At 39.3% G+C, this 24,022-nt stretch overlaps 4 protein-coding genes across 4 annotated transcripts; all 4 read left to right on the forward strand.

Moving 5' to 3' along the window:
- Positions 1-1,377: 1,377 nt before the first annotated feature.
- Positions 1,378-7,801, forward strand: LOC137952848 (glucose-6-phosphate 1-dehydrogenase, chloroplastic-like). Its single transcript, XM_068799931.1, has 10 exons — positions 1,378-1,715; positions 1,980-2,212; positions 2,353-2,447; positions 2,712-2,826; positions 5,547-5,752; positions 5,830-5,979; positions 6,080-6,200; positions 6,495-6,724; positions 7,063-7,263; positions 7,355-7,801. Exons 1-10 carry the CDS (start codon positions 1,523-1,525, stop codon positions 7,608-7,610), a joined length of 1,800 nt encoding a protein of 599 aa, XP_068656032.1. The 5' UTR covers positions 1,378-1,522; the 3' UTR covers positions 7,611-7,801.
- Positions 7,802-8,919: 1,118 nt separating this feature from the next.
- On the forward strand, positions 8,920-19,048 carry LOC137952854 (probable metal-nicotianamine transporter YSL6). Its single transcript, XM_068799942.1, has 7 exons — positions 8,920-9,510; positions 10,163-10,335; positions 16,498-16,595; positions 16,732-16,869; positions 17,073-17,262; positions 17,771-17,903; positions 17,984-19,048. The coding sequence occupies exons 1-7, from the start codon at positions 9,144-9,146 to the stop codon at positions 18,916-18,918; spliced, it is 2,034 nt and encodes a 677-aa protein (XP_068656043.1). The 5' UTR covers positions 8,920-9,143; the 3' UTR covers positions 18,919-19,048.
- Positions 19,049-19,148: 100 nt separating this feature from the next.
- Positions 19,149-21,275, forward strand: LOC137952863 (11-beta-hydroxysteroid dehydrogenase A-like). Its single transcript, XM_068799955.1, has 6 exons — positions 19,149-19,819; positions 19,914-20,106; positions 20,202-20,287; positions 20,374-20,505; positions 20,607-20,771; positions 20,873-21,275. The coding sequence occupies exons 1-6, from the start codon at positions 19,637-19,639 to the stop codon at positions 21,164-21,166; spliced, it is 1,053 nt and encodes a 350-aa protein (XP_068656056.1). The 5' UTR covers positions 19,149-19,636; the 3' UTR covers positions 21,167-21,275.
- A 982-nt stretch (positions 21,276-22,257) lies between these two features.
- On the forward strand, positions 22,258-24,004 carry LOC137952870 (11-beta-hydroxysteroid dehydrogenase A-like). Its single transcript, XM_068799967.1, has 6 exons — positions 22,258-22,634; positions 22,731-22,923; positions 23,126-23,211; positions 23,283-23,414; positions 23,499-23,663; positions 23,803-24,004. Exons 1-6 carry the CDS (start codon positions 22,470-22,472, stop codon positions 23,995-23,997), a joined length of 936 nt encoding a protein of 311 aa, XP_068656068.1. The 5' UTR covers positions 22,258-22,469; the 3' UTR covers positions 23,998-24,004.
- The last annotated feature ends 18 nt before the right edge of the window (positions 24,005-24,022 follow it).

The raw sequence follows: 24,022 nt of genomic DNA on the forward strand, positions 1-24,022 counted from the left end.
TAATACTTATACCATTAGAATCTCGTGCATGCCATGCAATAGAGGAGTCCATTAATTTGTGACCTTTGGGGATTAAGTAACTCGGCCTTTCACTTGAACCCAAGGCCGCCTCGGCCCTCGCTTGGAGCCGCCACTCCCAGCGTTCTCTGTCCGTGTCCAAGTCCAATGCATGAAGTGCAATGGGTCCCATCCGGAGTGAAAATAATTTTCTCTTCCTTTGACACCTGGACAGTCACTGCGAGCCGTCGTCTAATGTGATTCTCAACCAGGAGGCAAAAAACCAGAAGCAATACTGTTCATGTAAGAAGCATATGAGACGCCTCTCGGGCGTTGCAATTCCAATCCTGGTTAAGGCACAAAATATGTTAAGTAGGGTATTTTTATTTATAAATTAAGATAGATTATAATTACGAGTTAAAAATAAAATATTAAATTAATTACTTATAAAATATGGAATATTCAAACAAAAAATTTTATTTTATAATATCTAGATACTTGATCAAATTCTTGGTTTAAAAATATCCTAATTATCACTCTTAAATTGGTAATTTAATATAGTATTAACAGTCATAAATATAATAAATAAATAAATATGGTATTTTATTAATAACTTAAGATAAAATTTAGTGTAGTATAAATTAATAATATAGTTATGAAGTAAAATACAATTAATAATTTAATTAATTATAAAAAAATAAAAAATAAAAATATTTTCATATAGAATTTGATAATGAATGGATTTTCGAGCTTAGCGACATGTTTAGTGTTTTAATTCTTATCTCCTTGCCGCAAAGAACTTTTTTCTAAACATTTTTAAGTATCTTTTATTTATTAAATATTTGTGGATTAATCTAATATATAATAAAATAAAATCCATGAGATCCCATCGTTCTTTCACAAAAGCATTTAGATACCCAGGGAGAGGATGCAAAAAGGGTTTGGTGCTGAGAGGGGAAGAAAGAGAAGAGTTGAGACGGCAAGCCAATAGAGAACAAGAGGTGAGAGAGGGGAAGCAGAGAGACCCGAGAGAGAAGGTCAAGCAGCAAGACGTAGAGAGCGTTGAGTGAATGAACCAAGATTCGGTTGGAAACTTTCACTCATTTTATAGAGAAGCAATTCATTCACTTCCGTCAGGAGTACAATTCATTCATTTTCACTTTCACTTTCACTTTCACTTTTGTTTACCCTTGGGTGCACCGATAAGGCTTAAATCTTCCACGGATAAAAGGAACTTGCTGCATGTGCTTCTCACATTAAAAAAGTCTCATTGGATGACTCCCAGCCAAAAGCAACCCTCACGTTTCATGCGTTGTCTGACCTAAGAAGTAAGACCTGCTCAAGTGGAACAAACTCCTTTAAAAAACCCGAACCTTTTGTTTTGGTCCTCTTTCTGAAAACAGCCCTTCGGGGATCTCTAGAGGCCCATCCGATGATTCCAACGTCCTTCCACTTCCCCTCTTCAAATCTTCCCTTTGCATTCGACCCCTGGACGCAGCTGTGACTTCTCCTCGTCTGTGGAACTATGGCCGTTTCTTCTCCTAATTGCGCTTTCTCTTCCCGCTGTATCCTTCATGCGTCGACCCCTTCAAATCATCAACATGCTTCGCCTTCTTCGATTCTTTTAACTGAGAGCTCGTTTTCCGAAAGAGCTCTCAGAAGGTTCGCTCTGGAATCCCGGAACAAATCACATCAGGATGTGGTTTGCCTGCAGGATGGTTAGTTGTTTTTTTCTGGCTTTTGCTTCTTTATTTGTTTTCCCTCGTGAGATGGTTAATCTATTCATCTTTTTCGGGCCTTTAAGCACATATCTTGTATTCTTTCGATTATTCGAAATGCTAGATTGCTATTTCTATATCTCTTTTCATTGCTGTTAGTGGTCGTTTTTGTGTTTCATGTTGGCGGTGCCTTCTTGGTGTCGAACTTTTGGTTGCTTTCTTTGTTCTGTTAATTTTTACTTTTTTCGCCGAATTGGAGATTAGGTGCTGTGGCTGCTGCTGTAACACCCTCTGTAAAGGAGTCTCCTCCAATGAAGCTGAAAGATGGTATTTTACCAGTTATACCTTGTCAAGTACATGAAGATGTGTCAACTTTTGGTCCTGGTGACGACGCATCTTCTGTTAGTATTACTGTTGTGGGAGCTTCCGGCGACCTTGCTAAGAAGAAGATATTTCCCGCACTTTTTGCGCTGTACTATGAGGATTGCCTCCCAAAGGTGTACTATTGCCAAATTCAATTACCATTTATTGTCTGAAATTCATTAAGAGTCATCTGGTGTAATCCAATTTACACTAATTCCGAAAATTTCATTAGTGAGCTCCCACTGGATGGTTGATGATTATTTCCACTTTGCAGCATTTTACCATTTTTGGTTATGCCCGGAGTAAGATGGCCGATGCTGAATTGAGAAACATGGTTAGCAAGACTCTAACTTGCAGAATAGATAAAAGGTGAAAATGTTTGTCAATTCGTTTTTAGAATTTAATGAGATTTTATTGCTGAATGTGGATTGGGCCTTCGGTTGGATTGCCACATGGGATATTTCCTAACATGTGAGGTATTATATTTAAATTCTCACCAGGGACCGGGTTATACTGTGTGTGTATGTATAACCACATTCAGAGAAAAACAAAATAGGATTGGTAGTGGACGTCCATTTTCTTCATTTGGTATATCTGTTCTAATGTTTATTGGTGTTTCTGGATGAATTTCAGGGAGAACTGTAATGATAAAATGGAGCAGTTTCTGCAAAGATGCTTTTACCATTCGGGTCAGTATGATTCAGAGGAAAACTTTGCTGAGCTGGACAGGAAACTGAAACAGCATGAGGTAGTCAATCATTGGTACTTACTTTATTTTGTTTACTTTTGTTGTGAATTCCGATTAAATTGCTTCTGTTTTTTAGTGGTTACGGTAGTGCAATTTGCTAAAGTAATTGCTTCTTCTTGAGGGTTTCAATTGGTTCCTCTTGAGGGGGATTTTAGTTGCGGAATCCTATTTAGGGTTCATGCTTGAAAACTATATATTGTAAAACTTGAACTCGGGCTTGATAGTTGCTAGCAATACTCATGATTATTTTTTGGAGAGTACGCATTGAGTTTAAATAGCAAATTTATAGTGCAGAATGGCATACTATGAAATGTTAGATATGACATGGGGGCTGTATAATATGTACTTTCTAATTGATATAAATAGATGTGACAACATGGTAGCTAGTTCTGACATGAAGAGGTTTGACTCTCGGCTTTTTCCAGAGATGGGATTGTGACAGTCATTTATTGACTTTACTTGTGAGACTCTTATAGTCCTCTCGTGGAATATTGGGTTACTGGCTATGAATATGGCAGTCTGAATGTCACACTTTATAACTATAGGCTCTAGAATATGAATCCAAACTCAACAAAAACTTATTTCACTCACATAAGTTCATTAATTATGTGAGTCATCGCCCTATACACTACCTCGACTCTAGATCTAGCCACTACTACTTGTTTCTTACTCTTCCAACTCACTAAGTTACCCCAACACATCAATTTTCTCATTACAAGTATGCAAAAGACCTTTTTGAGGAGCACCTTTTAAATACTTTAGAATCCTGTAAGCAACTTCTAAATGTATTTTCTTGAGTTTTCCATGAATTGGCTCACCATTCCCATTGCAAATGATATATCGAGCTTAGAAACTGTTGCATAATCAACTTACCCACTAGACCTCTATATTGTGTCTTGTCCTTAAGTATAGGACTCTAAGAATCATGAATGTTAGCATTGACTTTCATGGGAGTCTCCATTGGTTGTGCACCCAAGAGACCATAATCCTGCGGGAAATATTTCAATTGTCCTAAATCCTTTATTTGAAAACGTGTGGCCAAATACGTTTTTACTTGCTTAATTCCTTCAAATCACTCTCAGACAAAAAATGCCACCAACATACACAACCAGAACAACAATCCCATTCTTTCCTTTTAGAAAAAACACAAAATGATCACAATGGCTCCTATAAAAACCAAATTGCATCACTGCATTGCTGAAAATTTTAAACATTGCTTTAGGACCAAAATAGTCTTCTTTAATTGGCACACTTTTCCTGTTTCCCCTTGAGTAACATATTCAAGAGGTTGCTCCATATACACTTCCTCCTTTAAATCACCACACAGGAAGGCATTTTTAACATCCAGTTGAAATAGTGGTCATTCTTTGCTAACAACTACAAAAACCAAAATATGAACCCTGGTGAGTTGAGCACTAGAGAGAACGTATCTGGACCAATTCGTGTTATAGGATCCATTCAACTTTATTGAAGTGATCTGAACCAAATGAGAGTCTTTACTGTCTGAACTTTCATAAGGCTTAATTACAGCACATGTTTGCTTTATTCAGCCTTTTAGTCTTTTGAAATACACTAAAAATGGACCCGAGGTGATACACTTAATCCAACAAGCCAATGAACACAAATTCCACCCAGCGCATGTCAAGTGGGCTCCACACTTCCAAATCAGGGCACAACTACAACAATCACTATGAGCAATACCAATCACAACTCCCAATTTAGCTATCAATCACCACAAATTTCAGTCTAAACCTCAACAATAATGTTGACGCAGGCAAAGAGAATATGACCCAAGCAAAGAGAAGATGACGCAAGCATGAATGGAGCAGAAATTCCAATTGAGAACCCTCTAGGGGCAGTAAGACATAATAACTGCTCAATTAGCAGCAGAGGCCACCAACCAAATGGTTATGGTAGAAAAAAAGACGAAAAAATCTTGCCTTTACCCTACCAGTAGAGAGATTGTTTCATGAACATTTTGTAGGGATGACAAAATCGTGTAGACAACTCAAAAAGTTGTAGAAGAACTTCCCAAAATCGACTTCTATGGATCTAATACCTTGTAATTTTGCAATATAGAAAGGATTAAAAAAGGAGAAGAAAGAAGAAAATAAGGAGACAAAAGGGAGGAAGAAGTAGCATTGGAGGCTGTGTTGAATGAGGGCTTAGAAACCGAGCCCTCTTTTAACTATCTCACTTAAGTGAAAATTACATGGAAAGGACCATTCTTGCCTTTCTTACATACATACTTATAACTTAATAAATACAACTCAAAATTCAAAGAAAATTGTTAGATACAGTGCTAATACGAAGTCTAGCTTGCTGTAACTTAATGAGATCCATATGAGACTGAAGTAACCAAAATATCCCTATACCAGTATTTTAACAATGTGTTTCTGTATTATTATGTTGATATCCCACTCCTCTAACCTCATGATTGTATAACATTCTTGCCTTGGGGACCTCATGTACTTTCCCTTCTTAATGAAGTCTCTTTCTCACTGAGCTCAAAAAAGGGGGACAAACACCTTCTTCACCTAATGATTGATCAAAGTTCTCTGTTATTTCAAGGTTTCTGTTTTATAGATCATTTACTTCATCAATGATCTCAATCTGAATGGAAATAATAGTTATATTTATAGTTAGCATCTGTGCTTGTATTCAATGTCACTGCACAAGAACTACTCTAAATTGTTAACTATTATTAATGCTTATTGTAGGCTGGGAGGGTCTCAAATCGGCTCTTCTACTTATCTATTCCTCCAAATATATTTATCAATGTGGTCAAATGTGCTAGCCTTTCTACTTCTTCTTCTAATGGCTGGACAAGGGTCATCGTTGAGAAACCATTTGGCAGGGACTCTGAATCATCTGCTGCTTTGACAAGAAGCCTAAAACAGTACTTAACAGAGGATCAGATTTTTAGGTTTGTATTATCATATGCTGCAGTTCTGGGATTTCTCTTTCTTGTCATAAATTTGTGATTTTTCTGCTTCTCTTCAGGATTGACCACTATTTGGGGAAGGAACTGGTTGAGAATTTATCAGTCCTGCGGTTCTCTAACCTTGTCTTTGAACCTCTATGGTCAAGACAGTACATAAGAAATGTGCAACTTATCTTTTCAGAAGATTTTGGAACTGAAGGAAGAGGAGGGTAAGTTATACTGGACTCTTTAAATTGTTTATTTTGTGGTTTGCAACATTTGGCATTCTAAAATTTTATTCTTTTTGTCTTATTACTATCATACTGCCAGGTATTTCGACAATTATGGAATCATAAGGGATATCATGCAGAACCATCTACTTCAAATTCTGGCCCTTTTTGCCATGGAAACCCCTGTCAGTTTGGATGCTGAAGATATTAGGAATGAAAAGGTTCAATCTCATTGACATACATCAATATTGATTAGGAAGATATGCTCCTTACATGTTTAGCCTGCTCCATATATACATGACATTGTCCTGTGGTATGCACAAAGACTTATTTTCTTAGATGAAGTTATGTTCTTTAGATGTCATCCGTCCCATTGGATAGTCCTGTATATACAAGATATTGTCTTTTGGCATGCTCAGAGAATTACTTTATTAGATAAATTACATGTTGGAATGTTTAAATTAATTTTCTTGTTGCATGTTATGATCTTAGAATCTTCAGTGTTATCTTGTCAGGTGAAAGTTCTGCGTTCTATGAGACCTTTGCAACTTGAAAATGTTGTAACTGGACAGTATAAAAGCCACACGAAGGGTGGTGTAACATACCCTGGATACACAGATGATACGACCGTGCCAAATGATAGTCTGACACCAACATTTGCTGCAGCTGCTCTATTTATAGATAATGCAAGATGGGATGGCGTCCCCTTTCTAATGAAAGCTGGAAAAGCTTTGCACAATAGACGGTATGTTCTCAAGAACGGAGCATTTTTCTACAAGTTTGCACCACCCTTGCATGTTTATGTAGTGGAAACAAAAACAAAGTTACCATGGGATGCTTAACAACATAAAACTGGCTAAAATTCTCACCCAGTTGAACTCCCTACATGAGCAAGTGGACATTGATTATATTGTAAAATGCTGCTAAAATTCAAATCTAGAACTAGATATGGCTTCCCTTGTGTCTAAGTTTGCTTTCCAAACTAGTTCTTGTGATTTGAGATGATATATGGAGTAGACTTGTATGACCAACCTCAATTTTACCTCAATTTTCTTTCTTTTCCTTTCTCATGTCTTCTTCCAGGGCGGAAATCAGAGTACAGTTTAGGCATGTTCCCGGTAATTTATATAAACGCAGTTTTGGGACTGATCTCGACCGCGCTACAAATGAGCTTGTGATTCGAGTGCAGCCTGATGAGGCAATCTACTTAAAGATCAATAACAAGGTGCCTGGTCTGGGCATGAGGCTGGATCGGAGCAATCTGAATCTTCATTATGCAGCAAGGTGTGGCTCTTTTTACCTGTCATATGTTAGTGGATGAAGGAACAGAATATTTGTTGAATACATCTAAATTTCTGTGTTTGGATATGTGTAGATATTCAAAAGAAATTCCAGATGCATACGAGAGACTGCTTCTAGATGCAATCGAAGGAGAGCGGAGACTATTTATAAGAAGCGATGAACTAGATGCAGCTTGGGATCTTTTCACTCCTTTATTGAAAGAATTTGAGGAAAAGAAGATTGCCCCAGAGTTGTACCCGTATGGTAGTCGGGGCCCTGTCGGAGCTCATTACCTTGCTGCCAAGTACAAGGTCCGGTGGGGTGATCTCGGCTCAGATCAAGTTCATTAAAGGCTTCACTCTCTTTTTCTTTTCAAAGCCTTTACAGTTTGGGTTGTAGTTGTGGCGAAATTACCTATTGGATGACGAAATTGAGAATAATTCTGGGGGTGCACTTCTCAAATGTAAGAGAGGAAGAGACAAAGGAGAGAGAATTATGTAAATTAATTTGATTGATGTTCCATGAGTCATATTCATGAGAAGGGTGAAAAAAAAGCACGTGATTCGCTGTGTTTTTCATTCGAAGATCCGAGTCGGAAAAAAAATCCTTTCTTCCGCTGCTCAATTTGTCTACTTTTTATGAAACTAATCTTCAGAAACATCACAGAGAAGGCATTGCATTCGGCAGGGTATCTCATGACGGAGCAGGAAGGCGAAACGTGCCTGCAACCAGAAAAGACCAGGAAGATCACTTTTTCATAGTTAATTCATTTTCAGTGTACCTTTCGGCCTTATCACTTTCAAAGTAAAAGTGCACTAACCCCCGTATGTCAATATCACCGGCTTGTCGATGATAACTTCACCTGGACGGAACTGAAGCCCAATGCCGATGAGATGCTCACGCTCTGACAAGGATGACAACAGATCCAGACATCGGGGAAAGAGATTGGCTCTTTCTGAAACTCCAAACAGAACAACCAATTCCAGAAAACCTTCGCCAGCAAGACGGAAAAGATTGGCTCTTTCTGAAATTTCTAGTTACGGCAACGCATCTTCTTTCCAAGTTCCAACAACTCGTCCATGGGCTGAGCATCGGTTCGGGTTAAACAAAGAACCTGTCCTAACCCGATTTAACTCGACTTGACCCAGAAAACTGTGATTCGGATATTTTGAGATTTAAAGATAAAATCTCTTAAATTTTGTGAGATATGTTTGATTATTTTTTTACTTTTATGTTTAAAAATATTTTAATATATTCTAATTTTAATATTAAAAAATATTACCAAAATTTAAAAATAATTCGAATAATATTTATCAGATATTTAATAAATAATCAGGTAATTAACTAATCAGAGATGGAATAACTCTCACGTTTTATTTAATAAATAATAGAGATAATAAAAAAATTATTATATTTTTTTACCTATTTAATAAATACTAAACAAAAAAACCATGTGACCTCCCTTCCATAGAAGACCGCTAACCCCGACCGGTTCAAAGACTGAAGGGGGTTACCGAGTGGGCGAAGCGACGTCATTTTCTTTTAATTCTAACGTAAAACTTTGTGCTCCTCTGGAATTAATTATCACCACCAACCAATTATTGGTTCGCACGCAAAGTAGCTGGAATGATCGAGCCGGGCTAAATGAATAAATATCCACACACTTTTCCGTCATCCTCCTTTTAATCCCGTTTTGAATCTCTCTTCCACCTCGACGGGTCGACGTACATCTGATCCCCATTCGCCGTTTTCCATTTTCAAGTCAAATTTCAACCATCGGTCGTTCTTCTCCGGTTCAATCGCTGCCAGCGACTCCCAACCGAAAAGATTTAAACTGAAAATCCTTGAGTTTGCAAACTCAAGCAGAGAGAGAGGGAGAGAAGATGGGTACGGTGAATCCATCCGGAGTGGAAATCTCTGAGCCGTTGATTACCCCGGTGGAGAAGCCCCCGGAGGTCGGGTACGAGGCTCCGGAGAAAATTCCTTCCTGGTCGGAACAGATCACGATCCGGGGTCTCGTCGTCAGCGCGCTTCTGGGGACGCTGTTCTGTGTTATCACCCACAAGCTCAACCTCACCGTTGGGGTCATTCCGTCGCTCAACGTTGCGGCTGGTTTGCTGGGTTTTTTCTTTGTCAAGACGTGGACTGCGTCTCTCTCCAAGTTGGGGATTTGGACGACCCCTTTCACGCGGCAAGAGAATACCGTCATTCAGACTTGCGTTGTTGCTTGCTATGGACTTGCTTTTAGCGGTAATTTCAAACTTATTAATGCTGTTTTGTTTGTCGTCCTTTTTAAGTTTATGGTGGTTTTTCTGTGTTGGGTCGTATTAAGGTGTGTTTTGGTAGGGAAGTTGTGAATTTGAAGTTCACGCATAATAGACGGCACATATCTTGGGTCGTATACTGATATTAAAGAATTAAAATAGTTTTGTTTTCTTTCTTCTTAGTTTTATTTTTCGGAAACAGTGTGCGAACACCTTAGCTGCTTTCTGCTTTGTGCTTATCGCACAAATTAGAGTTTCAGGTATGGAAGGTTCTCCGCAACGCAGTAGAACAGATGACTTGAGAAAAAAGGGTTTTGGGATGGTCTGCTCTCTCCAGCAGTTATGTATGGTATGAGCAGTATAAATGGACTTGGAGGCCCCCAATTTTGTTCTGTCGTACTTTCTGAAAAAAAAAAAAAAAAAAAAAACTGTTACACTTTTGTTGTTGCATTAATTGTATGTCTAAACTTCCTTGTCTAAAAATCATGAGAAATCACAATTCATTTTATTGCTGGTCTAAACAAGACTTTCTCATATTGGATTCATTTCATGAGGACATGAATAATTTTTGTTGACAGTATTATAGTCTCCTATGTGCTTTACTTTCTATGGAATGCTGAGTTGTGTCTCTTTGACAGGTGGATTTGGATCCTATTTGATTGCAATGGATGAGAAAACATATAAGCTTATTGGACCCGATTATCCTGGTAATAGAGCCCAAGACATCAAGAATCCTTCCTTGGGGTGGATGATTGGTTTTATGTTTGTTGTCAGCTTTCTTGGCCTGTTCAGTCTTGTTCCTCTTCGTAAGGTACCTTACTTTGAACCCGTATTCTTTCTCTAGTTGTTCTGTTTGTGTATTTTTTTTCTCCCTAATTGGTTTTTAATTGGGCGATATGCTTTCAATTTTTTCTTTCTACCACAGTTACTGTTGGCTATAAATTGACTGGGATAGAAGTCTAGAACTGGCTAATTCTCAAAGGTTATCCTGCAATGAGAAACAGAGTGGCCTACTCAGCTCGAATGTGAACCTATGAGCTTGCCTTGGTGTAAATCTAGGCAGTAAATTCAGCTTCAGATGAGTATGTTATATCTGAAGTTCCATCTAAACATATCTGAACCTATGAGCTTGCCTTGGTGTAAATCTAGGCAGTAAATTCAGCTTCAGATGAGTATGTTATATCCGAAGTTCCATCTAAACGTATCACATCCTGCAGGACCAAATTTTTACACTAGTACTTGAATTCAATGTTGACCTTCAAAAAAAGGGTTTGATCTATGAACCTCTAGAGACCAATACTTCCTGTCTACTGATCTGGACGGATCATCGAAAGAATGATGTTGTGGCAAAGACAATGAACCTGCAAATTTTATCTGGCCCTTTTCTCATAGAAGATGAGTTTCTTAGGGTTTATGTTTGTTATAAGCCCAAAAAGGGGAGGAGAAAGGCAGCAATCCAGTCAGAGAGGAGTCCAAAGGGCAAGTTTGATGTTTTCTATAATATGAAAGACGATTCATTGCCTCAGTGAATTGGCAAGTGTATGAATATGTAATTAGTTGTCAACAAAGGCTCTGGATTCTTTAGGAAATCAAACAGCCCTGCTTCTCTAGATTGATGAATGAGCCCTATTCTGTTTGATCTCGTGTTGTTTACTTGCCAAACTGGTTTGAGCATGATTAAAGCTTTCATCTGCTAACCTAAGTCTCATCAGGCATGCATCTTAATTGTTGGCTGCTCTGCATAAAATTTTCACTAAATAGCTCAGCTTGAGCATGCTTGAGATTTGCAAAAACAAGCCTGAGCTTGAGGTAAGCTTGAATTTACTTGATAATGCATTGCTATAGTTATTTGAATAGTTTGAAAAACTCTATTTGTATCAGATAATATTATTTGTCTTTTAGTTACATAATAATATTTACAAATGGGAATCAAGTCCCTATAGTATAATAGGTGAACTGAATTAGGAAAAATAATTTAGGAACTCTTTGGAAACTTGTATGGAATGTTAAAACACCCAGGGAAACTTTTTTGGAGCAAATTGAAAACTTTCAGAAACTGATTTGAAATGCCAAGTGGATAAAAAAGACATTTATAAGATATAAATGCTAATGGGTGTGAATCTAACCATTTAATTTCATTAGAAAAAATGCCGTCTTTCATACAAGAAAAGTAAAATGCTTCCCTGTTCTTTGCAAGCCACATTGGAAGGGCACTTTTTGGGGAAATGTTTTTCGTGCCAATGTTTCATAAAATAGTTTTATTCAGCCTAAAGTTTTTATTCTATGTTTGATTTTCTTATAACCATCATACTGGAATTGTCAGTGTGTCCACGTAACACAGTTTCATCATGTTTGAGAAATGTTTACAAAAATGCATTCCACAATTTTCATGGGAAGTTTCTTTCTGTATGGCAAGGCGTGTCTGGTAACTATTATTCTGTTGGCATACAAAATGACTACATCTTGTCTGCTTCTGTTGTTATCTATACCTGTTCTAGCGCTCTTTAAGTGTGGGATTACTGTCAGAGTGGTTCTGTCCACTCTTGTTAGAGTTTGTGGTCTAAGTTAGGTACTTGACTTTCCGCACCTTAAACGGCTAGTCTTTTCGGGTTGTATTGGCTAGGTATCTGACTCAGAACTCCGAAGTTAAGCGAGCTTGGGCAAGAGTAATTCTAGGATGGGTGACCTCCTGGGAAGTACTCTTGCCTAGGACTTTAAAAATTACTATAAGAATACTTTGAAGAGGAAGAAACGGAGGTTGAAGAGAATGTAACTCTTAAAATAGATGCAGAAAAGAAAAAAATGGAGATTGGCATCTTGGCTGTTCTGTGATAGTCACATGGAAAAAGTGAATGTAAAATTTTCCAGACCAGCTATTTAACCAGTCATGATCTTTGGTGCAAAATGTTGGGCAAGGAAAAATCCACATTTACAGAATTGAAGGTGGCAAAAGTGAGAATTTTGAGATGATTGTGTGGCAATACTAGGGAAGATATTATAATTGGAGATGAACATATTACAGAAAACTTAATTACTAGCAAAATATTCTATAAATAAGAGAGGATTGTTTGATTTTGGGGATGTTCAGAGGATGCATACTTTTGCTTCAATGATGAGAGCATTTTTCTTATTGGTTGAGAGACTAATGCAACAAAAAGTTCAAAAATAAAATTGATTGATAAGTTTGGAATCTGAGCAACCCGACTATGTTTCAACTCTTGGGAATTCTTGGTTTTGAAGTTTTCATTGCAGAACTTGAATTTACCAGTGTTGTTTTATAGCTAGCTTAAGAGAAGAAAGCCATTAAGAAATTGTTTTTCAAAAAAATAGAAATAAAGCTGCTTCAGCTACTGAAAAGAAAACTTGTATTAACTCTTCAAAATTTTCTCCTAAAGAACAGCATATTTACCTATTTATCGACTCTAAAACAACTATGAACTTGCCAAAACAACTTACATAACCATGATATAACTTTCTTTGGAGTAAAATTTCCTTTTACAATTAAATGTGACCTGCTAAGCTAAAAACCACATGCTAAGAAAGAATCCTAGAAACTTAGATGTAAATGACCAATAATAGAGATTTTCCTAATTTGACTTTTTTTTTTTTTTGAAAAGGATGTATATATTAACTAAAAGAATTACAAAGAAACTAGGAGCAAATCCCTAACAACAAGAGATTGAAAAGTTGCTCCTGACTTGGTGAGCACATCTGCCACCGAGTTAACAATTCTCGGAATGTGAGACCAAATACAAGAAAATTGAGAAACAATTTCAAGAATTTCCCCAAGAGAATCCCAATGCCGCAAAGGGGGGAGGACACATTTTCGCACCAACCAATTACCACTTCGAGTCCCCCTCAATGTGGAGAGGACTACTATATTTGTCTCGAAAAACATGGAGCCCATTAAGAAGACCTTGGAGCTCAGTCGTCGTTGAGTCAGCAATGCCTAACAGACCAACATACGACAAACACTGATTGCCTGAGGAATTTGAGATAACACCCCCAAAACTAGCCATTCCAGGATTACCACGAGAAGAACTATCAAAATTTAACTTTAGGAAACCCGGCTCTGGGGGGGGGGGGGGGGGGGGGGGGGGGGGGCATTCTTGCATGAACCGGGGTCTTGCTTCCACACCGCATATTTGCAATGGTGCTCCAATTATCACGTATAGATGAATCAACAAAGGAGGAGAAAGACTTCTTTGTAAGGAGCCAAGCAGAGATCTGACTTGACACACAATCAACAACCCTTACCACAGAATTACTCCTAGCATCAAAATGCCTCCGGTTACGCTCATTCTAAAGCCCCACGGAATGAAACCAGTGCAAGCAGATATCATAAGTTTTCCAAACCCAGGAAGGGGAGAACCAATGAGCATCTTAAATCAGATCCACTGGCATACAGAATTGCAACCCCGTCTTACTGAGGATGGAAGTCCATACCTTCCACGAGAAAGAGCAATGAAGCAAGATGTGATTGACTGATTTGACCTCAGAGTTGTAGAGAGGGCAGAGAGGGTCGATATCTAGGTGTCCTATTCTTCTGAGCACGTTTGACGTGAGTATCTTTCCTTGGCAGGCACTCCATACGAAATTTTTTATCTTTGGCAGGGCATAGAGACACTATGCAGAGAAAATCTCACGATCCCTTTGGTTTGAATGCCAACCATTAATGAAGCTGTAAGCAGAGGACACTGAGAAAACTCCGCTTTTATCAGGCCACCATATCATCTTGTCAGCAACTAAAGGCTTCAGTTTGCAGGATTGCAAAGATTCCATCAACCTACTTGCCTCCAGAGCCTTAGTATCATAGAGACTCCATCTAGAGTGCAAGTTCTTCAAACTACAACCGATATTTCCCTTTGTAAAGATAGGAGGAGGTGGTTCTTGAATGCTGACTGTAAAGGATCTTGACCCGGCCACCAATCCTCCCAAAACTTTAAAGTTATGCCGTTACCGACATAGAATCTAACGGTTGAAGAAAACTTGGGAATAAGCAAATATAATGATCTCCAAATTGGAGATAAACATCTCCGATTGCCTCCTGAAGTCCACCAAGGAGAAGGACAGCCAAGCTTAGCAGATACCATTTCCTTCCAAAGATTAGAAGAAACACTGTTGAACTTCCAAATCCATTTTAATAGCATGGCTTGGTTCATATCCTTCGATTTTCGAATCCCTAAACCTCCCATATTTTTTGGCAAGCAAACAGCCTCCCATTTGACCAAATGATACTTGAAAGTATCACTAGATCCTCTCCATAGAAATCTTCTTTTTAGCCGATCCATGGTATTGCAAATCGAAACGAGGCAGGGCATAAAAGACAAAGCATAATTTGGGATGCCTGCGATATAAGACTTCAAGAGAATGAGTCTGGCAGATTTCTTAGAAATCTGCCCTTCCACGTTGCTAGATGCGTCTCCAATTTTTCCTCCACTGGATTCTATAGACTTTGATTTATGCGGCCATTGAAGAGAGGAAGACCAAGGTAGGTTGATGGGATGCTAGAGGTTTTACATCCAAAGATGTTCGCCAGCTTTTCTTGTAACACCGGGCAGACAATGAAACCTAGCAAACTTAATAAAGTAAACTTACTTTTTTTTCAAAAAAGAAAAAGGAGAATTACTAACCAAAGACTATCTCCTAATTGTGGTTGTTGGCAAACTGGGAAACTTCTAAAATTAGAAACTTGCTATTTTTCCTTAGATAGAAAGCACTAAAAATGAGTACTTTCCTCAAACAGGGTCTTTCAGTCTACTTCCTTCCTTTTCTTCTCCCCTCTTTCGTAGACCTTTTATTGTTCAGGATGGCTTAGTCTGTCTAGTTTTTGGCAATTTCTTCAACATTAGAGCCATGTACTTCATAAAAAAAGACTTGAAATTAATATATCTTAACTAAGTCCACTTAAAAGAACTATTCAAACAATGGAATTAGCTAAGATAGGTTTAAATCAAGGAGAATTCATGTAGCTGAAACCAACATTAATAGGATGAAGTTGTGTTGATGATTATGATGTCTGTAGAATCAATATGCATTTGAATTATGTCTGTCATGTTAGATGTAAAATTTAAGCCGACTGCTCAAGAGATGGAGTTTAGTTCCGGCTGGAGCCAAGTTGAGTGAATTTGCAAACAATTTTTTTTTTTTTAAGGTCAGCTTGAGTATTTGCATATAAAGCTTTGTGGGCCTTGTGGAGTCGATCCTCATATTTCGTAGATTGTTGAGCTGAGATTCAATATCTTCCAAACCAACTACCAAATGATCAAGCAAGTTCGGATTGGTTGCAGTCCTAGAAGTGATGATTCAGTCATTCCCTGTGCACCTTAATGGAGCAATTACTTAGCTGGTAGCCAAGAGGCCACTTTTTCAAGATTCATGAATGCAAACAAAAAACATGTGTGGCATCACAAAAGTATTGGACAGTCATGAGCTGGAGGGGAGGCATCTTTGTTTTACTTGAAGCAAGACTAATTTATCAGGGATTTATGATATTTTTAGTATTCATAACAACTCGACTCATTGAAAAGAAAAACAGAAGTTGGTAACTGGGGAAATAGAAAACAAATTAAAGATATTTTCGTGAATACCAACAATGAGCTGATCTTGCTGCAACTCCGGTTCTAAAACAGGTTTGGTTGAGTCTGTTACATGATCTTCATAGCTCCCTTACTAATATAAACTGTGCACAATACTTAATGAAGTTTGATTTTCTTATGGTTTATAATAACAACAACGGCATGTAACTATTTTCCATTGCTGTTGGTTTTTTATGTTTCTATATTTGCTATCAATGGGTTTTTATCATTTATTTTCAAGAAAAGTACTGCTATAACTTCTTTGCAAACAACTTTTTTTTTATGTAAAACATACAGATTGTTCCTGATGGAGGCACAATCTAAATTCTTTATACATGTTTTTTTTCCAATATACATGGTTTCACACCTGATTTTTGCATTTGTGTTGGTCATAGGTAATGGTGCTGGATTACAAGCTTACATATCCTAGTGGGACTGCGACTGCGTTGCTGATCAATAGTTTCCACACAAAATCTGGAGCTGAACTGGCAGGGTAAGTTTTTCATGGATCAAGTATGATGATACCTTTCATAAAAAAAAAGTATGGTGAAACCTTGTTGATGCATGGCAATTTTTCCAGTTTCTATGGGTTCCTTTCTAACAAGAGGTATTCGTTTTTAATTGTCCAGGAAACAAGTGAAACGCCTAGGAAAATATCTTAGCATAAGTTTTTTATGGAGTTGCTTTAAGTGGTTTTTTAGTGGAATTGGAGATTCTTGTGGCTTTGATAACTTCCCCACTCTTGGACTTGAAGCATTCAAGAACACGTAAGTTCTACCCTGAGTTTGTGTGTTATGGCTTATGAAATGTGATTCTTTCAGTGATCTCTTAATTTTCATCTTAGAAGTTGAGCCGTCGCATGTTTGGTTTAGTGACAGAAAGCTATCTCATTCAACTGTTCAAGTAACTCAATAAAGAAAACCAAGATGATGTTGTAACTTTTTCTAATATCTACCCTTTACATCTGCAGGTTCTATTTTGATTTCAGTCCAACATATATTGGATGTGGTCTCATTTGCCCACATATTGTTAATTGCTCAGTCCTTCTTGGTGCTATTGTATCTTGGGGTGCCCTTTGGCCATTTATTAGTAGTCGAGCTGGTGACTGGTACCCAGATAACCTCGAAAGCAATGATTTCAAAGGACTTTATGGATACAAGGTATCTTCATATTATTGCACCTACACTGGTTATCATAGCCATTGAAATTTTATTTCCTAGTGGAAATTTGTGATCTGGTCATTTGATATCCTATTATTCTAAGCAACCAGCAACCAGAGCCATCAATACAGAGTTACTATCTGAATTGTTCCTTCCTATTCATGAGTGACATCGACTGCTTGTCACACACTTAACTTCAATTGTTCAGCCATGCCCTAAACATTTTTACTACTGGATAATTATGTAGTACGAAATACTCTCCTAGTGGGCTGTCTTTGGTTGATTGTGTGTTGGGGGCTCTATTAAAGTAAAGTTAGACTTGATTTTTTTGTTCTAACTAGTTTTCTTTCAGATCCTGAGGTTCTCAATTCTTATCTATGTCCTCTCATTTTTGTTTTTTTCATGAAACAGCAAGACCCTTTCTTGATACCAGTGTGATTCTGTACTTGTGCTTGGATGATCCTTTTTCATACAGCCACAACTAATTTTCAAATAAATTAATTTGCAGGTTTTCATTGCCATTGCACTTATTCTTGGAGATGGAGTTTACAATTTGATCAAAATAGTAACACTAACAATCAAGGAAATAGGCAATAAATATTCTAAAAAGACCAGTCTTCCCCTTTTCAGTGAATCTCAAGGTCAGTGGTTTCTTACTTCAAGAATCTGTTATCGGCAATGCTTTCTTGAAGTTGGAGTATTTTACAAGTGATCTTTGCAGATGATGAGAGTTCCAATCTCTTACTGGAAGAAAAGCAAAGGGATGAAGTATTTCTGAGAGACAACATTCCCTCCGGGTTTGCTGCCTCTGGTTATATAGGTCTAGCTGCTATATCAACAGCAACAATACCAATGTTCTTCCCACCACTCAAGTGGTACATGGTTCTTGCTTCATATGTGATTGCTCCTGCACTTGCCTTCTGTAACTCCTATGGCACTGGGCTGACTGACTGGAGCCTGGCTTCTACTTACGGCAAGTTGGGTCTCTTCATCTTCGCGTCTTTGGTTGGGAACAACGGTGGCGTCATAGCCGGTTTAGCTGCTTGTGGTGTGATGATGTCCATAGTCTCAACAGCTGCTGATCTCATGCAAGACTTCAAAACTGGTTATCTCACTCTTTCCTCAGCAAAGTCCATGTTTGTCAGCCAGTTGGTGGGAACTGCCATGGGTTGTATCATTGCTCCACTCACCTTCTGGTTGTACTGGACTGCTTTTGATATTGGGTCCCCAGATGGCCCTTATAAAGCTCCCTACGCGGTTATTTTCCGCCAAATGGCTATAATTGGAGTGGAGGGCTTCTCTGCTTTGCCCAAGCATTGCTTGGCATTCTGTTGTGGGTTTTTTATTGCAGCTTTGGTCATCAACCTTCTGAGGGATGTGACACCCAAGAGCGTGTCTCGCTTCATCCCAATACCGATGGCAATGGCAGTACCGTTTTACATTGGAGCGTATTTTGCCATTGACATGTTTGTAGGAACTGTTATTCTCTTTGTCTGGGAGCACATCAATCCACAGGAGGCTAGTGATTTTGCAGGTGCTATAGCTTCAGGTTTGATTTGTGGAGATGGAATCTGGACCATTCCATCTGCAATTCTCTCAATCTTTAAGATCAACCCGCCCATTTGTATGTACTTTGGTCCCTCGGTGAGCAGCTAGAGGGAGGCTTAACCAGCTCCCCATGTCCCTGTTCTACATCAGGAAAATCTGTAAATGTCTCACTCAGAACTGGACTATTTCGTAGTTGTAGTTTGTAAATATTCTATGCTAAGCAATGACTTTATTTACAGCCACATGTTGCGACCACAACGTGTGACGAACGAATATGTATGTTGGGGCCATGGTTAGCCGTTTACCTACCAGCCACAGGATAAGGAAAACTAGGAGAGAATGTTCTCCGGCGATCTTGAAGGGAATTGAGCCAAACATAGAGATTAGGGAGCGGAGGCCGGTGGGGAAACCTGAACCAGTTGACGGAAAGAAGGGGCAAGGAGTAATTAACAGTTAATCCTGTGGGTTTGATGGAAGTTTACATGAATACTCTCTTAACAAGCAAAAGATTTGGAGAACCTCATCTTTGTTTCAGTGTAACTGAAGAACTGTGATCAGAACACGGGAGAAAAAGATCAAAGCGGTCGTCTTTTTTATTAATTTTTTTTTTTAAAAAAAAACTACCAGGGATTACCTCTTCGAAAAACTAAACAAATCCGAGCCAAGGACTCGCAGTTGTACACACGTCCAGCTTCCTCAACCACGCGTCGCCTCGACACCTTGCAACTTGACCACCTTCTTCCCTTAAATCCAAGTGCTGCCATCCCCGTTCTCATCATCATCCCCTGTTTCTTTACCTCTCTCTGGACCTTGAGGTCGATTGGCCATGGATATAATTCACAAGTTGATAAACCTGGTAGCCCCTCAAGCTTGCTTCTTCACTCTCTTCCTCTTCCTGCCTCCTTTTTACATCTACAAGTTCTTTATCTCCACCCTCAACGCTTTATTCAGTGAGAGCATGTCAAATAAGGTTGTCCTTGTTACCGGCGCGTCCTCTGGCATCGGCGAGGTTCAGAAAATCGATTTGTGGTTCATCTTTCCTCTAATTTACTGTTTGTTTCTTTATATTTCTTCTGATTTTTCTCTGGGTGGCACCTTTTCAGCATATTGCTTACCAGTATGCTAAGAAAAAGGCTTCACTGGCACTGGTGGCGAGGAGGGAGAACCGGCTGCATGAAGTGGCAGAAAGGGCTCGAAGCCTAGGCTCTCCGGATGTTCTCGTTCTTTCTGCAGATGTGGCGAAGTCCGAGGATTGTAAGAGATTTGTGCAAGAAACTATGGACCATTTTGGTCGATGTAAGCAGAAAACCCTTTCTCTCTCTCTCTCTCTCTCTCTCTCTCTCTCTCGTTTAAGGATGTGTGGTTACACTGCTGTAACTAGCTATGTGCAGTGGATCATCTCGTAAATAATGCTGGGATTGGTGCCGTGTGCATGTTTGAGGATGCCATTGATCTTACCAATTTCACACCAGTGATGGTAAGTAATTAACTTAGGCTTCTGCCTTTCTAATCCTGTACTCTGTCATCTCTTATCGGGTGACCGCGGATCCTGAATCCTTTCAGGATGTGAACTTCTGGGGAGCCATTTATCCAACTCATTTCGCAATTCCTCACCTCAAGAAAAGCAGAGGCAGGGTGGTCGTGAATGCTTCATCTGCAGGGTGGTTGCCCATGCCGCGTACGAGCTTCTACAATGTAATTATTAACTAATTTCGCAACTCATTTATCCCTATACATTACCAGATTCTTCCCCAAGAGAGACAGGAGGCTCGATGTTCGATTTTTTTGTCTCACAGGCGAGCAAGGCTGCAACCATAAGCTTCTACGAGACCTTGAGGGTGGAATTCGGCCCAGACATCAAGATCACAATAGTGACTCCCGGATGGATAGAATCAGAGATGACCCAAGGCACATTTCTGTCCAAGGAAGGCGAAATCATCGTGGATCAAGAAATGAGAGATGTAAGTAACTAGCTAATCATTTTCTGAGCTGAAAATGGGTTTCTGTATGAGCCTCTAAACTCCTCGTGAAAATTGATAATTCTGCAACGAGGGATCAACAGGTTCAAGTTGGGTTATCCCCAGTTGGGTACGCAGAGGGATGCGCAAAGGCGATCGTGAACAGTGCATGCAGAGGGGAGAGATACGTGACTCAGCCTGCATGGTTCAGGGTCCTCTACTTGTATAGAGTCTTCTGCCCAGAAGTAATAGAGTGGGTTTTCAGGATGCTCTACATAACGTCGCCAGGGGCTTCTCAGAGGTCGGCGCACAGCAAGAAGATCTTGGATCTGATTGGTGCCAAGAAGGTTCTTTACCCTTCTTCAATACAGGAGGAGACGGCTGTAAAAACTGAATGAAGGGTGTGACGAAAATAATGTTATCTGTTCGTGTTTCTGTACATAAGGAATGTGATGTTGCATGTCCATATCTGTTCGTGTCTGAGCCTTGTAAAAATCTCTGAGCAAAGACATGGGTGCTCTGTAAGGAGAAGAGAAATATGAAATGTTATAATGCATGTCTGCATCTGTTCTCTTATCCTGGGTACTCTTCAAGTCTGAGCCTCGTAAATATATCTCTGAGCAACGACATGGGTGCTCCTTGAGAAGGGAGAACGGAAGCAGGAAAGGGAGACGAGAAAACCAGTGGAAAGGAAACGAAATATGAAGATGGATGGGAAGTGAGGACGACGATTGCAAGAGAATTGAAAAACCAACAACAAGCAGTAGAATCAAAAGGAGGTTTGAACTCTGTAATGAAAAATAAGGATTTTAAAATGTTTAATTTTTTTAAATTTCATTTTAGTGTTTAACCATGAAAACTCGTGATAAGGATTGAAACCCAACCATCCCTGCCTCATCTACTTCCAACCCTGATTTCCACTTCATCCCAGCAACATTGACACACCCCAATTTTAGCATATGGACCATTAAAATTTCAAATAATTACAACTTTGTAGCCATGAAAAGTTCATTATCAAAAAAATTAGGACCCAAATCAACGGTCAATATTGAAGGAACAGACATAAATGACACATGGCATTAATGACACGTGGTACAACCTTAAAGCAAACGGTGGGTGACACATGAAAGCTCCACCCAAGCAAAATGACACATGGCTTTGTAAGAAGGTACAACCTTAAAGCAAAAGGTGGCAAAGGACAAGGTGAGGCATTGCCATCTATGAACACAAGAAGAAATATCTAAAAAAATTACAAGGAAAAACCAATATAAGCATAGGTGATCTACCGCGAAGACTGATGAAATCAAAGACAAAGAGATGACAAACAATTTCAATTATTATTTGTGACAGTGAAAACTTGCCGGCTGCGATCTGAACCTAACGTTAGTTTTCTTCTCATATTCTCAATTACTGCTGAAAACTTGTCCACCGATACCTGTACCCACCGACAGCCTTCATCTCTTCTTTTAGTTTTGGTGATTTTTAGGCTGAATTTCACAAGCTTCCAGGGATTCCGGTCTTCTCACATGTGGTTCTGGATTCTACCATTACGTTTCCTTGTTGCCATTAATATTCATAAAGAGATTGACCATAAGGACTGTCAGAGAGATCAGAATCCTTGTTGCTGATGCTATGCTTATTGAGCTTTTAAAAGACGGACGAGGATAAAGAGAGAGGAAGAGAGACCACTCACCGTTCACAATGGCGCTTACCCAGTTCGTTCCTCCTTTGCCATTCAATTTCCTTGTCTTGCTCTCGCCCTTTCTCTTCTTCAAGGTGTTCCGCTCTTTGATACTGGCAGTTCGTGCGGAGGAAGTGAGGGGAAAGGTGGTTCTCATCACTGGTGCATCCTCTGGGATAGGAGAGGTAGCTAGATAGGCACTTCGATACGATATTGATCTATTTATGGCGCTTCTTCTTCTCCTTCGTTGTTTTTTACTCTCTTCTGGGTAATTTTCTCAGCAATTAGCATACGAATATGCAAGGAAAGGAGCCTTTCTCGTCCTTGCAGCGCGAAGGGAAGACGCCCTTCTTCAAGTTGGGGAGAAGGCCCGTTCTGCCGGCTCTCCTGATGTCATCGTTGTTCCGGCGGATGTCTCGAAACCTGAGGACTGTAAGAAAGTTGTCGAAAAAGCAGTGACCCATTTTGGGAAGTGTAAGAATTATGAATAAATTTCTGGCCAATATTTTGTCAAACTATCATGCATAAGCAATCCCGGGCACCACAGAAATTAATCCTTCTGTATGTTTAAATTCATCTGTGTTTTTTGAATAAATTAACGAACAGTTTCTGGGTATTCTGGGGATTCCAAGCTCAAGTTATTCCCCGGTTACTGAGAGACTTCCGATGGATGCAGTAAATCACGTAGTAAACAATGCTGGAATCGCTTGCTACTGTCCATTCGAAGAGGCCGGCGACATCACTCGCTTCACAAGGATAATGGTACGTCTGCTGCTCACAATTTGAAGACGAAAGGTCTCTGTTTCTAACCATTTAAACTCAATAATCTACAGGATATAAACTTCTGGGGCTCTGTCTACATCACACATTACTCCGTCCCGCACCTCCGTAGGAGCGGCGGAAGGGTGGTCGTCATTTCCTCCGTCGGCGGCCGTTTGCCTGTCACTGGTTCTTCTTTCTACAGTGTATTGTACAATCAATATTCATATCTTCAAAAATTACCTCTACTCTTCTTACTGCTGACCTCTCCCCGTGCATCTTTGATTCAGGCAAGTAAGGCGGCATTGATCATGTTCTACGAGGCATTAAGAACCGAACTCGGTTCCGCAATCGGAATAACGATCGTCTGCCCGGGGTGGATCCAGTCGGAGATGACACAAGGCAAGGGGATGATCAAGGGTGGGAAAGAGGGACTCGATGCAGCAGCAAAAGATGTAAGCAGGACAAATATTAATTAAATTACCATTTCACAGCTCAGACCATTGAATGAAAGAAAGAAAAACTGATCATGTTCTTATCTGGGTTTGTCATTACGAGCGATCACCTCTAATTAAAGTTTTGAATGATGAGCAGGCAGCGGTGGGTCTGTTACCTATAGCGAGCGTAGAAGGGTGCGCAAGGGCTATCGTGAAGGCCGCATGCGAGGGGAGAAGATACTTGACATGGCCGTCCTGGTACCAGTTTTTATATGTCATCACTGCTATCGTTCCGTCGGAGTTGGTGGATCTGTTTAATCGTGCGAGTTATTTTCAGAAACTGAGTTGGTGATAAAGGAGGTTGAATGTCAATAAGA

The sequence above is a fragment of the Aristolochia californica genome, unplaced genomic scaffold (assembly GCF_029961685.1).
Source record: "Aristolochia californica isolate CCGP_79_NKW_82.1479 unplaced genomic scaffold, dmAriCali1.0.hap1 SCAF_1, whole genome shotgun sequence".
In the NCBI taxonomy this organism is placed as follows: domain Eukaryota; kingdom Viridiplantae; phylum Streptophyta; class Magnoliopsida; order Piperales; family Aristolochiaceae; genus Aristolochia; species Aristolochia californica.